We start from the raw sequence: 14,344 nt of genomic DNA, 5'->3' as shown, positions 1-14,344 counted from the left end.
CAAAACAGTTTAAAACAACGGCATATACATAAAACCCAATTCAAATCCAAGGCAGATACCAACTGGGATAAAGGTCTTAGAAGACTTTGTAACAGGTGCCAAAAAGACAGTAGAAAAGGCATGGGGCTGATATGCAGTGGGAGGGAGTGCCAAAGGTTAGGTGCTGCCTCACTAAAGGCTGGATTCCAACAGACATCATGATCAGATGGCATCTGTAGGACTCCTTCTCCTTCAGAATGCAGTGATTGATTGGGGGTGTAGGGGATGAGGCAATCTTTTTGCTGAGGTAGATTTAGGGCAGCGTGACCCGTTCCACCACACTGGACACTGAGGCTAGGGGATGCCGCAGGTCACAGCAACTATGACATAGTGATTTGAGCAGGTGAGAGGTTTGGGGGGGAGGCGGGATTTCGCTTTGTACAGGGCACCGCTGAAATTTGAAAGACCAAAGTCCGACCCTGCTTTTAGGTCTGTTTGTCACAAGCTGTATAGGACTTTGCACACCAATGCCAGCACCTCAAACCTATCCCAGTAGTTAATCGGCAGCCAGTGTTGAAATGTTTAGTCGTTTAGCTGTGTCCGACTCTTCGTGACCCCATGGACCAGAGCATGCCAGGCACTCCTGTCTTCCACTGCCTCCCGCAGTTTAGTCAAACTCATGTTAGTAGCTTTGAGAACACTGTCCAACCACCTCATCCTCTGTCGTCCCCTTCTCCTTGTGCCCTCAATCTTTCCCAACATCAGGGTCTTTTCCAGGGAGTCTTCTCTTCTCATGAGGTGGCCAAAGTATTGGAGCCTTAGCTTCAGGATCTGTCCTTCCAGTGAGCACTCAGGGCTGATTTCCTTAAGAATGGATAGGTTTGATCTTCTTGCAGTCCATGGGACTCTCAAGAGTCTCCTCCAGCACCATAATTCAAAAGCATCAATTCTTTGGCGATCAGCCTTCTTTATGGTCCAGCTCTCACTTCCATACATCACTACTGGGAAAACCATAGCTTTAACTATATGGAAATATTAAGTCCTTATAAAAAGCAAAACATCGTACGATTTTTTTTATAAAAATGTCCCTACCCCAAAGATTGCAATTTAATAAATAGCATAGAAATTTCAAAAAGAGAAATCAGACACTCATCTAGCCAAATTGAAGCCTCTATTTGTTAAGGTTCTTAAAGGATGAATGAGTTGAGTGGACCAGATCTCAACAAAAGCAGAGTATTTCAAGCAAAAGAGAGAGAATGATTTGAGTTAGAAATCTGCTGCTTAGATAGAAAAGGGGGGGGGGAGGACCCAGCTCAAAACAAGTGGCTTGAACAGGACCCAGACATGAATGGGCTTCAAAAAGGCGAAATCTGAATGTACCAACTCAAACCTTCTCACAGTCAAAGTTGATGGACATCATTAAGGATTGCTCTTCATGCACTTCTGCTCGACAGGGGCAATCAAAGAATTGCAACAATCCCACCTTCAATTGCATACAAAATAACTGGATATTGCAACTTCGTATCCAGTGAATCAAATCAAAGATGTATGCCGCTGTTGTGTTGCATGCACTGTGAGAAAAACGTAGTCCCTGTTTGCTAAGTGTAGCTTAATATCCTCGCAAACAAAACGATCCCCAGCAAACATTTGGCTTCTATTCTCCCCCTCCCACCACCACCACCCTGAGCCATATCCAACTGAGGTCAGCGTTTGGCTTATATTTCAAACAAGCTAGCAGCAGATGAGTAAGAAATAGATGCTACAAACTGAATAAACAGAGTAAGTAAAACCATTGCATTTTATTGTTGGATTAATCGCTGTTGCTCCAGAGGATTTAGAAGTTCCTGTCTCTTTGCATCCTTATTTTTAATTTGTTTTAATAAAATTCAATCTAGGTACTTTGCAAAAAAAAATCTTGTGGTGACCTGGATTTTTGGTTTTTGCCCCATGGGTCCTTCTGGCAATTTGATAAATGTTATGTTTCTGACTGAATGAAAATATTTTCCATTCTAGGAAAATGGCTTCACTCTTTTATTTAAGGCCAGTAATTGCCATTCTGGGTTGCATAATACTGTCTCCCATAGCAGTCAGCTGGGTATTCAGGCATTGATGCCCACCTGTTTTATTTTTCAGTCTCAAAAAGGTCAAGGAACCCCTGACCATTAGGTCCAGTCGTGGCCGACTCTGGGGTTGCGGCGCTCATCTCGCTTTATTGGCCGAGGGAGCCGGCGTACAGCTTCCGGGTCATGTGGCCAGCATGACTAAGCTGCTTCTGGCGAACCAGAGCAGCACACGGAAACACCGTTTCCCGCCGGAGCAGTACCTATTTATCTACTTGCACTTTGACGTGCTTTTGAACTGCTAGGTTGGCAGGAGCAGGGACCAAGCAACGGGAGCCTACCCCATCGCGGGGATTTGAACCGCCGACCTTTCGATCAGCAAGTCCTAGGCTCTGTGGTACCTGGTACGTGGAGGGATATTGCTTCTAAGAATAGCAGTCCCTTTTTCAGTTACCAGAGTCACTGTGATAAATATATACACTCTCTCTATATTTTTCTACTCCTAAGAAGCCAGTAGTTTAGATTTCTTACATCACATTCTGTAGTGATGGATTTCGTAAGGTGAACAAATGGTTCATCTTGGTATCTTCTCTCTGTGTGTGTACACGCACATGTGGACACAAACATATACATTTGCAGCAGAACTATTATTTAAGTGTGGATTCTTATGCCGTTAAAACAGCACCAGCCACACCCAAGAGGAAGACACCAGCTTGCTCGAGGGTACCCGGAGAGTTACAGAAGTACAAAAAAAGGGGTGGGACAATCCCTCTAAATGGCCCAATGAGAACTGAGAGTGCTTTGTGGCCATGGAATGCCAGCTGACTTTTGGAGGGGGAAGAGAAAGGGAAAATGGAATGGGCTATATGGTGAAGGGCATGGCTGGCTGGACCTCTGAACAGGAACATTCCAAAGACCGACATTTTATTGCAGGTCCAGCTTGTGTATATGGTTCTTCCTATTTGTTCTAGTCATTACTGCATATAGAGATGCCGTAGAGCAGCAATTCCTGCACCTCATGCCTCCAGATCAGGCTTCCTCAAACTTGGCCCTCCAAATGTTTTGGCCTACAACTCCTATGATCCCTAGCTGGCAGGACCAGTGGTCAGGGATGATGGGAATTGTAGTCTCAAAACATCTGGAGGGCTGAGTTTGAGGAAGCCTGCTCCAGATGTTGGACTAAAACTCACATCATCCCTGACGGTTGGCCCTGCTGATGAGATCTGTAGTCTGACAACATATGGAAGGCCCTTAGGGTCTAGACTGCTCAGCAGTGGGCACTTGCAGATCACGGTTGTATATATAAAATATAAAGTTTAGTCAAAACTGTTGACTCACCTTCTTTTCTTGTGCTTTTGCTTTTCGTTTCAGCCACGAAGACTTTGAATTCATTTCAGGAACTCGCATGCGCAAAATGGCTCAGGAAGGACAAAATCCTCCTGAAGGCTTCATGGCTCCCAAAGCATGGACTGTGCTGAAAGAGTATTACAAATCCTTGGAAAAGGCTTAGGCTACTTATTTGTTGCAGATCAGCCTTTGACGTTTGATTTATTAGCAAGAAGGAGGACCACACAATCGCCGTTTTTGGTGCTGCTTTGTTGTCGTGTCTGTCAGGAAGCATTTCCTCTAAAAAACACCAGGCCCTTTCTCCTTAACTTAGCATCGTTTTCTGCTTCTCTTATGGGTTCCATTACTTATTGGCACCTAACAAACTGCTGGTTCTAATGTCTTCTATTTTTATTACAGTTGATATTCTTGCAGTAAGTTTTCTAAACCTCGTCTTTCTAAAACATTAGTATACCTCTGTGCCCTGCGGTTCTCAGTGCTGCTGAAACTCTCCCCCTCCCTCCTTTCACATTATTTAATGTATCTCATGTCTTTTTCTGTGTGGGTATGTTGCTTTTCATAGTTTACGGGCTAAATATGGCAGTTTGATTATACCAGCTAGATATAGGTGCTAAATCGAATCAAAACGAAAAAGATTTTTAAAAAGATACTAACCTTGTACTTTTCAGCCAGTGCTCTTTGAACTTCTTGTATGGAATCTCCAGAATAGACTACACTGTATTGCAAATTAAAATTTCTGTACCAAATCTGTGAATTTTGTGGTTGCCAATCCTCAAGCATTACTGATTTCTCTCTCTCACATTCTTGTGGTAGGTTTAACACAGTTGCCTGCTTTTTTAAAAAAAAGTTTTGCAATTTTCGCTCCAACCTCGCCCTTGTCTTCTAACATCACATTAATATTTTTTAGTTGTTGAAGATCTGGTTGTCACTTCCATTGGATGACTATCACTTAAGATACACTTTTAGGAAGTAGGAGCAGGGGAGCTACTTCAAAGGTGCTTGCTTGAATCTCACTCGTTTCTCCTTTCAAAACATGATGGTAACATACCCTTTATATGGGAAAGATAGGAAAGTCAGTGTTTGCTAGATCCTGTCTCCTCATTACTTAGACACAATGAGTTGTATCTAAAGATGTTCTGCTCCCAGTAGACCCATTGCAATTAAGACTTGCTACCATCAGCGTGGACAGCACTGAGTGAGGTTGACCAATGGTCTTACTCTGTATACATGGCAGCTTCCTATGCTCATCTCAAGTCCTGATCATTCTAATTCCACAGCAAAGTATGTTGCAGTTGTAGGTGCATAAAAAGCTAAACTAAGCTGCTCAGTATAAACACCAAGGAAAATGAGAAGAGCCCATAGGGTGTTTTTCCATGCATTTGTTCTTTCAATATTAAGTGAGTAACACAAACAGAGACCCTAAACTGTGGGCAGAAATATGACAATGCAAAGAGAAGATTGAGGAGGAAGAAGGTGGGAGGAATGTAATTCAAATTATTTATGTATCCTCATGGGTAATGTCAACAGAAAAAAGGCAGAGTTTAAAATGGCTGTGGAAAAAAATGTGGTAGGCTTCCAAGACCAGGCCTTGGAAACCTGTGATCTTCCAGATGTTGTTGGGCTACAACTCCCACCAGCCCCAGCCAGCATAGTCAGAAAGGAGTTAGAAAGACCCTAGGTGGAGATTTCTGAGAGTGACTTCTGCTTGAGACCATGGGATATTACATTAGAAAATTCTGACCTAGGTGTTCCAATTGCTTCACTCTTGAGTGAATGAGTTCCTTCTATTCATATGAACTTTACCTAATGCTCACAAAGGTGATGGTATAGAATGCTGATGCATGACAGTAAAACAGTAAAATTGGGCATTTTATTCCAGCAATTGAGGATTTGCCATTTCCTTAGCTTAGCAGATGCTTGGATGCTACATCTTTGAAAGGGATGAGGAGGAACAAGTCATTTTCTGTTACTGCATTACTTCTGTAACGGCCAAAGAATGTACAGTGGTGCCTCAGGTTACATACGCTTCAGGTTGCATACGCTTCAGGTTACAGACTCCGCTAAACCAGAAATAGTGCTTCAGGTTAAGAACTTTGCTTCAGGATGAGAACAGAAATCGTGCTCTGGCGGTGCGGCAGCAGCAGCAGGAGGCCCCATTAGCTAAAGTGGTACCTCAGGTTAAGAACAGTTTCAGGTTAAGAACGGACCTCCGGAACGAATTAAGTACTTAACCCGAGGTACCACTTTACTTGCATATGTGTCCCATAGGGAGATGTGTGAGTTCTAGATACAGTGATAGGGCAAGTGAATCCCACCTTCAACTCCAGGCACTGTGGAAGACACTAGAATGGCTTGTTGGCTCCTGTTAGCTCCTGCTAGATTTACTGGTCCAAATTGTCTCTTGAAAACCAGTGAAGTTTTCCACCTGGTTTCTCTAAAGCAGACTTCCTTTTGAACCTTTCCCAGTGCTACTCAGTATATGACAATCTATCCAAAGACCCTCTCTTCTTGGATCATGTTGAAAATCTTTTCAAGCAATGTCTTTGGGTCATTAACTTTGAATTTAGATACAAAATTCACGGAAGTGATACTTTTCCTGTCTAGCTATGGTCCTTGCCAGTGTGCTGAAATCTTCCGTTCTTAATCTTACGCAGGAGGACCATATGTTTGTCCTAATCCTGCTGTAACCTTGGAACTTTTATTTGCCCCTATCAGAAATCATCCTGACACATGGAGCATGACTGCCTCAGGGGGGTGGAGAGGGAGAGTAATAAAATAAAACTCTTGATAGTTTTGAAGAACCCTAAAATCAATGAAGCAGGAGAGTGGGGGACACTCTTCTCCTTTCCCCTGAAACTGAAGTTAATGAGGTGGATGGAGTTTGCTAAATCTTGGTGAGGAGTTGAATAAGTGCTATAAAACCATTACAGTTCATCAATGAGATATCTATTCCAGATGATGCTTTCTTCTCTAACCTACTTTAAGTGACGTCAATTATTCCCCTGGGGTCAACAAAAAAGCTAAAGGCTAGGTATATGCCACTTTGCAAGATGGAGGCTCCAAGTTGTTTATTTTTAAAGCTATATAAATTCACGTTCAGAATCTGAGGTCCTGAACTTGGACGGAGAAGTCACTCTCTTAATGAAGATTAAGGGTGCTGGCGTGGATCTGGGATGCTCGGTAAGAGATCTTAAACCCTGGATTGCTCAATAAGTACTACCAGACGTGGGACTGTTGCATAAAGCTATTATTGAAAAACCCTGGAGCCAACCCAAAGGTCTACATTGCAAATAATACCACTAATAAAAATCAGTAAGGAGAAACCACAATGGATGTATTTGTGGGTTTCAGTTTTGTTGGTCTTTGATTGTCTAAGGAGATTTGCAAGTGAAGCACTGAAGTCAGCCCTGTTGACTGATTCTTAAAAGAAACGGGCCACAAAGACCTTGGTAAGCAAATTTTTAAATAGAAGCTTTATTCTAAAAGGAGCATCATGTTTGGCAAAATGGCATCATACCCTTCTGGTGTGATCTTGGAGGACTTACACCTCCAAGGGCCATATGGTGTGAAGTAACCTCTAGAGTCCTCGGTCAAAAGGGCCAAAAAACATTTCCTAGGCTGTTCTAAACATCATTGAATTGCCCATTTATTTTCTCTCCTCATTTATAGAATGATCGTTGACTTAACGCTGCCTAATTTTTGTGTTGCTTGTGTTTCTAGCAGGATAGGTCAGCGGTTAACTTCTGAGAAGTTCCACCATCACTATCCCATTCTTTTTGATTAAGGAAAGAAGGGAAATTATAAAAGTGGAAAAAATAGAAGATGAAGAGAAAGGGGCAAGACACAGAATTGGAATTGAAGACTGCCCACCTGCATCTTGCCAAATAATTATTGAATTCTTTGCATGGCACCATGGGAGCACACATGAAGGCGGGCTATTAATCCCCTTAGCAATAAATTAAATTATATGGCCGATAGTCCAAGAAATGCACATTAAGGTTGTATTGAAATGAATGGGATTTAACTAGTCATGTTGATTTTAATAGGAGTTAAGCATGACCAAAGTCCCCTTCATGCGATGAGCAGGATGCAGGGGCTGTGCTGCAGGCTGTGCCAGCTCCCACCTGCTGATGTTGATGCATTTATTGTGGCTGACCAGCTGCTTATGTGTAAGTGCTCCTCTTCAGCCATCCATGCTCGATGCACAGGCCTTAGGATTTGGGCCAGCTGGGCCTCCCAATTCACTGTGTTCCCTCCTTGCACACATTATATGCATGAACTTTTTTGTGGATTTGGCCACTGATACTAAAGACCACCTCTTTCCCTACAGACCCCCCTGGGTGTTAAGAACCCACTGTGGTACCCTCCCAGTGTTGTTGGACTCCAGCTCTCACAAGCCAGAGCCAACATAGTCATTGTCCAGAGATATTATGGGACTTGTATTTCAGCTAGATATGGAAATGTAATATAATGCTGACAACTCCCTGCAGTGAGAGTCCTCTTGAGAGTCCCATGGACTGCAAGAAGATCCAACCTATCCATTCTTAAGTGCCCTGAGTGCTCACTGGAAGGACAGATCCTGAAGCTTAGACTCCAATACTTTGGCCACCTCATGAGAAGAGAAGGCTCCCTGGAAAAGTCCCTGATGCTGGGAAAGATGGAGGGCACAAGGAGAAGGGGACGACAGAGGACGAGATGGTTGGATAGTGTTCTCAAAGCTACCAGCATGAGTTTGACCAAATTGCGGGAGGCAGTGAAAGACAGGACTGCCTGGTGTGCTCTGGTCCATGGGGTCACGAAGAGTCGGACACAACTAAACGACTAAACAACAACAACTCCCTTCAGTGAAGTTCTTTCTCCACTGCTGGATTTCTGTAGCATTCACACATGAAAGTGTGTTCTTGATGCTGCTGTCAATGCAACCGTGAAAGCAGCCCTGAGACCTATCCCTGAGTGAAGACTCAATGCAGGGCAATGGATAATGGCACAGCTATTCAGAGGCTGCAGTCCTGAGCATGCTTAGAGAGTTATTCCCACTGATCGCATGCTAAACATGCTTACTTTTAAGTATAGCTATTCCCTTAAAAGCCTAAGAGGATCAATATGCATTTGCAAAAGAGTAAACATTAGAACAAGTATTTCTGTACGAGCGTTTATGCGCACGTAAAAGGAATTTAGAAAAATGGGAGTTAGGGAGGACATGTCAGAAATGTGTAAGATTATGTACGGTGTTGAGAAAATGGAGAAAGGAAGCTTTTTTAAAAAAATCTCCCTTGAACTTAGGGCTATCCAGTTAAGCTGAACGTTGGAAGTCTTGGAATAAACAAAAGAATGGACTTCTTCACGCAGTGCAAAATTCGACTAGAATTTGTTCCGAGAAGATGTGAGGACTGGGCTAACTTAAGAAGAAGATTAGACAAATTCATAGAGGATAAAGCTATATTCTACCTCCACTGTTGGAGGTGCTGTTCCTCTGAATACCAGCTGCTGGTGATCGAGTTGTCTTATTCGGGTAGAGACTGGTAAATGAAGGGCAAAATTTGGCTCTTTCATGACATGTTACTGCTTTATTACCAATTTAGAGACAAAAGAGATATATGAAAGAATGACATTGGTGGTAGTAGGCCGCAGGCTTTTCATCTGGGGCTTACGGCCTACCATGTCTATTCCTGGTCCTTTTAAAAGAGGCCTTCTGGGAAAACTGGTTGCTGACCAGGAGATTAGAGGCTCCTCCTGAAAGTTCCTACAGCATACCATGCAAAAAAACAAAAAGCTGTTCTTTCCCATCTCCTTTTTGTTACAACAGGGGTGAGGGTGGCTGGTAGGGAAGCCAAGTTCGTTCCTATAATGTCACCATCAATTTTCCTGGAAACTCCATGTTTATACTGCTTGAACTCTTCAAGTGGAAAGAGGAGGATAAGGCTGTTCCCCTGAAAACCATCACCAGGCTTTAAAGCCACATCTGCAACTCCTAAAAGACAAGAAATGGCCCCAAGTATAAATCACTTGAGTTCGCCCGCCCCCATAAAATTCAATGAGGCTTGGATGGAATCAAAGGAACCTTTCTCCAAACTCCTTGTGCACAAGACCATTGTGGCAAACTTAACTATGCAGTATGCTTTACCCTACACACGTAAATAAATCCCAACGGGAGTTAAACAAGTACTTGAGCCGTGCACTGAATCTCTTCATTATGGAGAATTTCACCCTCCATTTTATATAGCCATTAAAGAACAGCTACGTCATTTGTAACCCTACCCTTGTGTTTTTCCATTTTCCCACTGTCTGGTGGACTGAGAATGCTTAGTCTAGAATGGTGTCTTTCCCAGATGGTTATTTGGGCTTTGGTCCTCCCTCCAGTTCCCTTGATTATTGCTGCTGAGGCATAATCAAGAGTAATTGCTGCTTCACATTTAATTTAGATTCATTAGGAAGGATCTGATGTGCTTGTTTGGAGCTAAGGAATCCAGAGGGAGGCTTCCAGGACCTGAGATGCTGAGAGATGCCTTTGGCAATTTAATCAAGGCATCTGTTTGAATGGCTCTCCAGTGAAATATTGATTATCCCAACATCCCACCCTCCTTCAACCCCGAGGTCCTGTGTGGAAGTTACACAAGGGAGAAGTGAAATATATGTGACAAGGAGACAGAACTATAACATTAAAACTACTGTAGCTGTGCTTGTGAGATTGGTCTCCCTCATTTTGAAATCTGATTTTAGAAGTGATTTATAAGAAAACATCACTTTAAGTACAGTGGTACCTTGGGTTAAGTACTTAAATTGTTCTGGAGGTCCGTACTTAACCTGAAACTGTTCTTAACCTGAAGCACCACTTTAGCTAATGGGGCCTCCTGCTGCTACCGCGCCGCCAGAGCACGATTTCTGTTCTTATCCTGAAACAAAGTTCTTAACCTGAAGCACTATTTCTGGGTTAGCGGAGTGTGTAACCTGAAGTGTATGTAACCTGAAGCGTATGTAACCCGAGGTACCACTGTAAACTAGTTATTTTCTTTTGCTAGGATTAGGCTTTGTTATCCTGTTTTTACCTGGGGTTCCATCCTTTTTCTGACCTTACTCCGGCAAATTTCCCAGCCATTAGGAGTGTGTATGTCTATAATCTCTGCACAGTTTTTTTTTTAAATGATGTGGCAAAATCTGTCATAATCAAGTGAAATTATGAAGTTTCCAATGTGTAAGTTACAGAGCTTTGAGGTTGGATTCTCAGGAGGGCTTCATTTGCTGGAGCTAAGTGATGCTGGTACTACCCTCCAGGCTGAGACCTTAATGTGTTGAGTTTCTACATCCAGAAATTCTCTCTCTTTGCTAACATGGTTAGGTCTGCTGGTATCTCTATAACAGTTTTTGGTAAATCTGACAGGCTGTTCTCAGAACTTAAATGTCTAGCAACCGGTTGCTCCATTTCCTTGGTCAAAATCACAGATTTTGTAGCTTCTGAAATGCATGTAGTTTTACCTACATACTGTGGTACCTTGGGTTAAGTACTTAATTCGTTCCGGAGCTCCGTTCTTAACCTGAAACTGTTCTTAACCTGAAGCACCACTTTAGCTAATAGGGCCTCCTGCTGCTGCCACACCACCGAAGCACGATTTCTGTTCTCATCCTGAAGCAAAGTTCTTAACCCGAGGTACTATTTCTGGGTTAGCGGAGTCTGTAACCTGAAGCATATGTAACCTGAAGCGTATGTAACCCAAGGTACCACTGTACTGGATATGACTTCCCTACTTTTTGCACCAAGTGTTATAGATCCCTGTACAAAATAATCCAGTAAAAATATAACTTCTGTTGGAGAAGGCGATGAGCACAGAATGCCTGATTTAAATCTTCTTTATTTGCAAATAAATCATGTAGTGCTTAATATAAAATAAAGTGGTTCACATACATAAAATATAATTTTAGAGCTACAAGTGTGAGAGTGGTAATCTGTTTCTCTAGAAATTGGAATATTGTTTTTATTAATTAAACTATTACTAAAACCTACAATTAATAACAATATCACAAAAAATTAAGAACGGGAAAAAATCCACATTTTAAAAACAATGAGCAAAACTGAAATGGTTGAAGCTAACCAGACTGATAGCTGGATCTTATTTCATCATTGGCAATTGGCCTGTACCCTCCTGAGGGTAGCAGTCTTGCTTAGAAGATGCAGAGGAGCTGCATGGCCTCAACGTATCTTTGTCCTCCAACAACTTACCCACTCTCCAGCACCTGTTGTTTGAAGGTACCTCCTCACTCTGCCTAATGCCAGGGCAGACCTTGTCCCAAATCCAGCACAAACTCTTTGGGCCAGATTTAGTAATGCTTTGAGCAGACTCATTGAAATGAACAGACCTGAAGTTAGGTATAACTAACAAGTCCCATTTATTCCAGTGGGTCTACTCAAACTACTCCATGGCCTTCTCCTTCCCTGGCTCTTTCCACTCTCATATCCCAATGGCTCCCTGCTCTATAACCTTTGCTCCTCCAGGCGTACTATTCTCTGCAATATGTGGTACTTGCTCTTTTAAGCAATGCCACCATTTGCCTCTTCAAACCCCACCTCTTCTGTTAACCCTGTTAGTCCTCATCACTTTCTGAAATGAAAGGAAGCTCCGTGTAACTAAATGCATATTCTTCTCTTCTCCCCTCCCTTAATTACCTCTCACATGTTGCCTCTCAGGTAGTACATTGTCCTGGCTTTATTTTATGTGCCAAGTTCTCCTGACCACATTTAGGGAAGATGCACATGAAAGTGGGGGTGAAATGATCATCCTTCTTGGGGGAACCCAGGAGGTGAATTCCATGCATAGAAGATGCTCATCTTTGCTCCTTGTGGCAGCTGACCACCATTTTGGTTTTCTGACAATGCCTCACAGCATCATGTAGCTGTTAGAGATTTGCACTAGAATTGTGGAGGCCCACAATGTTTCTAAGAAGTTCGCTGGGTGTCTTTGTCTTTGAGCCAGTCACTGTCTCTCAGCCTAAGCTACCTCAAGAGATCTGCCATGAGCATAAAATGGAGGTACATGTACTCCACTTTGAGCTCCTTAGGCAAAATATGGGCTATTAATGTAATACATAATACACAATAGGCATTCCAGGACATCCTGAGTAAACCATTTCCAGCAGGAGCGGGGAGGATTTTTGGTGAGTTACTTATCAACTCGCCTACCTCAAAATTATCTGAAATGGATTCTCCCGCCTTTCACAACCTGCAAAGAGGAGGGCGTGGAAATTGGTTTGTTGTGCTATTTCCTTCCTACTCTGATTCTAAGCTCTTTGGTAAAGAGAAACTCACCTCTTTTGTTATCAGTCAATGGCATGACATGCTCATGGGTGCCATGATCAATGGCTCCATAAAGGCTACTTGAAGCAATATTGAGTGAAACTAAATAAATAAATAAATTTGCTGAATGAACAGCGATGGTCTTCAGTGACAGCTTTGCTTGTATTTTCAACCTCTTAGCATGAGGTTCTTTGCTTTTTCCTGCCACGGGTGCCAGAACTTTGTTTTTCTAAAGCTGCTCAGCTTTGAGTCAAGATTCTCACAGTATCCAGATTTTTTATTGTATATAAAAAAATAACAACTAAAACCTTTCAATCAACATCATTTTTCAATTATGTGAGGAGTGGGGGCTGAGGCAGACAAAGCATGTGAAAGGGGAAAACTGATTTCCTCCTTTTAAAAACGTACAATATAACTTAAAAATAGCAAAACCTCTCTCTCTTTTTTGCACACACAATGCATACACCACCACCCCAGAAAACCCCGCCCTGTAAATAAAATAAATGTTTTTGGCAGAGAATTTTAACACCAATCATTGTTTTGCATTTTGTGAATTTTTTTAACAGGCAAATTCCTGTAATGTTGCAATGAGACATGTTAAAGCAACGATTGGATGGAAAGGAGTGGGAGGTGGAAGTAGCAGATGCTTTCTTGTACCTCAGCTTGTGTGAAGAGAATGAAGGGGCTACTTGAAAATGTTGGTTAAGGGTTTCAAGTTTTTAAATGTACTTGCTTTCGCACGTGGATTGAGCGAGAAAGATCCAGACATTGCAGCAAGCTTCCTTGAATGCGTCACTGTCTGAGCTGGGTCTCAAGAACTAAGAAGGATGTGCGGGTTTTTTTGGTTCCCATTAGTAGAGCTATGCAATATAGAACTTTATGCAAGGTTCTCTTGCAGGACTGCAGCCACAGCAAAACTGGTGAGACACCATATAGTTGTTGAAAAGGAGGCAGACAGGATTCAGTTACCCCCTGCTGCTTCTCAGTCTCAGCAGGTGAAAAGGTCACCTTTTTGACTCCTTGCATCAAAGCTGGAAATAGATGCATTTAAAAGAGCAGTGGCCACCAGCAAGAGAAGCAGACTTCCTAAATATGAAAATTCCAAGCAAAATTCCTAATATTAAAATCGGCCAAAAGGTAGCTCTATTATTATTATTATTATTATTATTATTATTATTATTATTATTATTATTATTATTATTATTATTATTATTATTGCAGTGTTACATAGCTGGAAATTAAGGGAATTAATTGTTTATGGTAGCCCCTCATTTATTTCCCCTCTGTCTCTTTGCTGCAGAGCTAAGACATTATTCCAGCAGGCTGTCAGAAACACACACCACACACCAGCAATTCCTGTTTCTCTCACCTCCCTGCACTCTCTCTCTCTCTCTCTCTCTCTCTCTCTCTCTCTGGCCCAAATGAATAGCTATAACGCACTGCACTGGGACACATACTGATGGAACAATTGTACCCAGATTTAAAATACATTGGACGCCACATTTAAGATGGGGGGGGGGGGGAAATGACTATAACCCAACAGATGCATTAAAAGGCATACAGTGTCCTACCATTTTCACTCCACATATTAAGGTCAAGCTCCCTGCAATACTAAATGTGATTTTAAAAAACGCAAAACTTGGATATAGTAGGAGCAGTGAGGGGATTTTCC

General features: G+C 42.3%; 1 protein-coding gene across 1 annotated transcript in view; it reads left to right on the top strand.

Moving 5' to 3' along the window:
• The window catches only part of PAPSS1 (3'-phosphoadenosine 5'-phosphosulfate synthase 1), a 50,052-nt gene extending 45,920 nt beyond the window's left edge, over window positions 1-4,132 (top strand). The window contains exon 12 of the mRNA XM_083459222.1: window positions 3,411-4,132. Within this exon, the coding sequence (XP_083315348.1) occupies window positions 3,411-3,549 (139 nt within the window). The 3' untranslated portion in view covers window positions 3,550-4,132. The remainder of the gene's footprint in view (window positions 1-3,410) is intronic.
• Window positions 4,133-14,344: the final 10,212 nt, after the last annotated feature.

Source organism: Podarcis liolepis (assembly GCF_965112155.1).
Source record: "Podarcis liolepis genome assembly, chromosome: 9".
NCBI lineage: Eukaryota > Metazoa > Chordata > Lepidosauria > Squamata > Lacertidae > Podarcis > Podarcis liolepis.
Note: the sequence above shows the minus strand (reverse complement) of the source record. Positions and strands in the feature narration are given on the sequence as shown.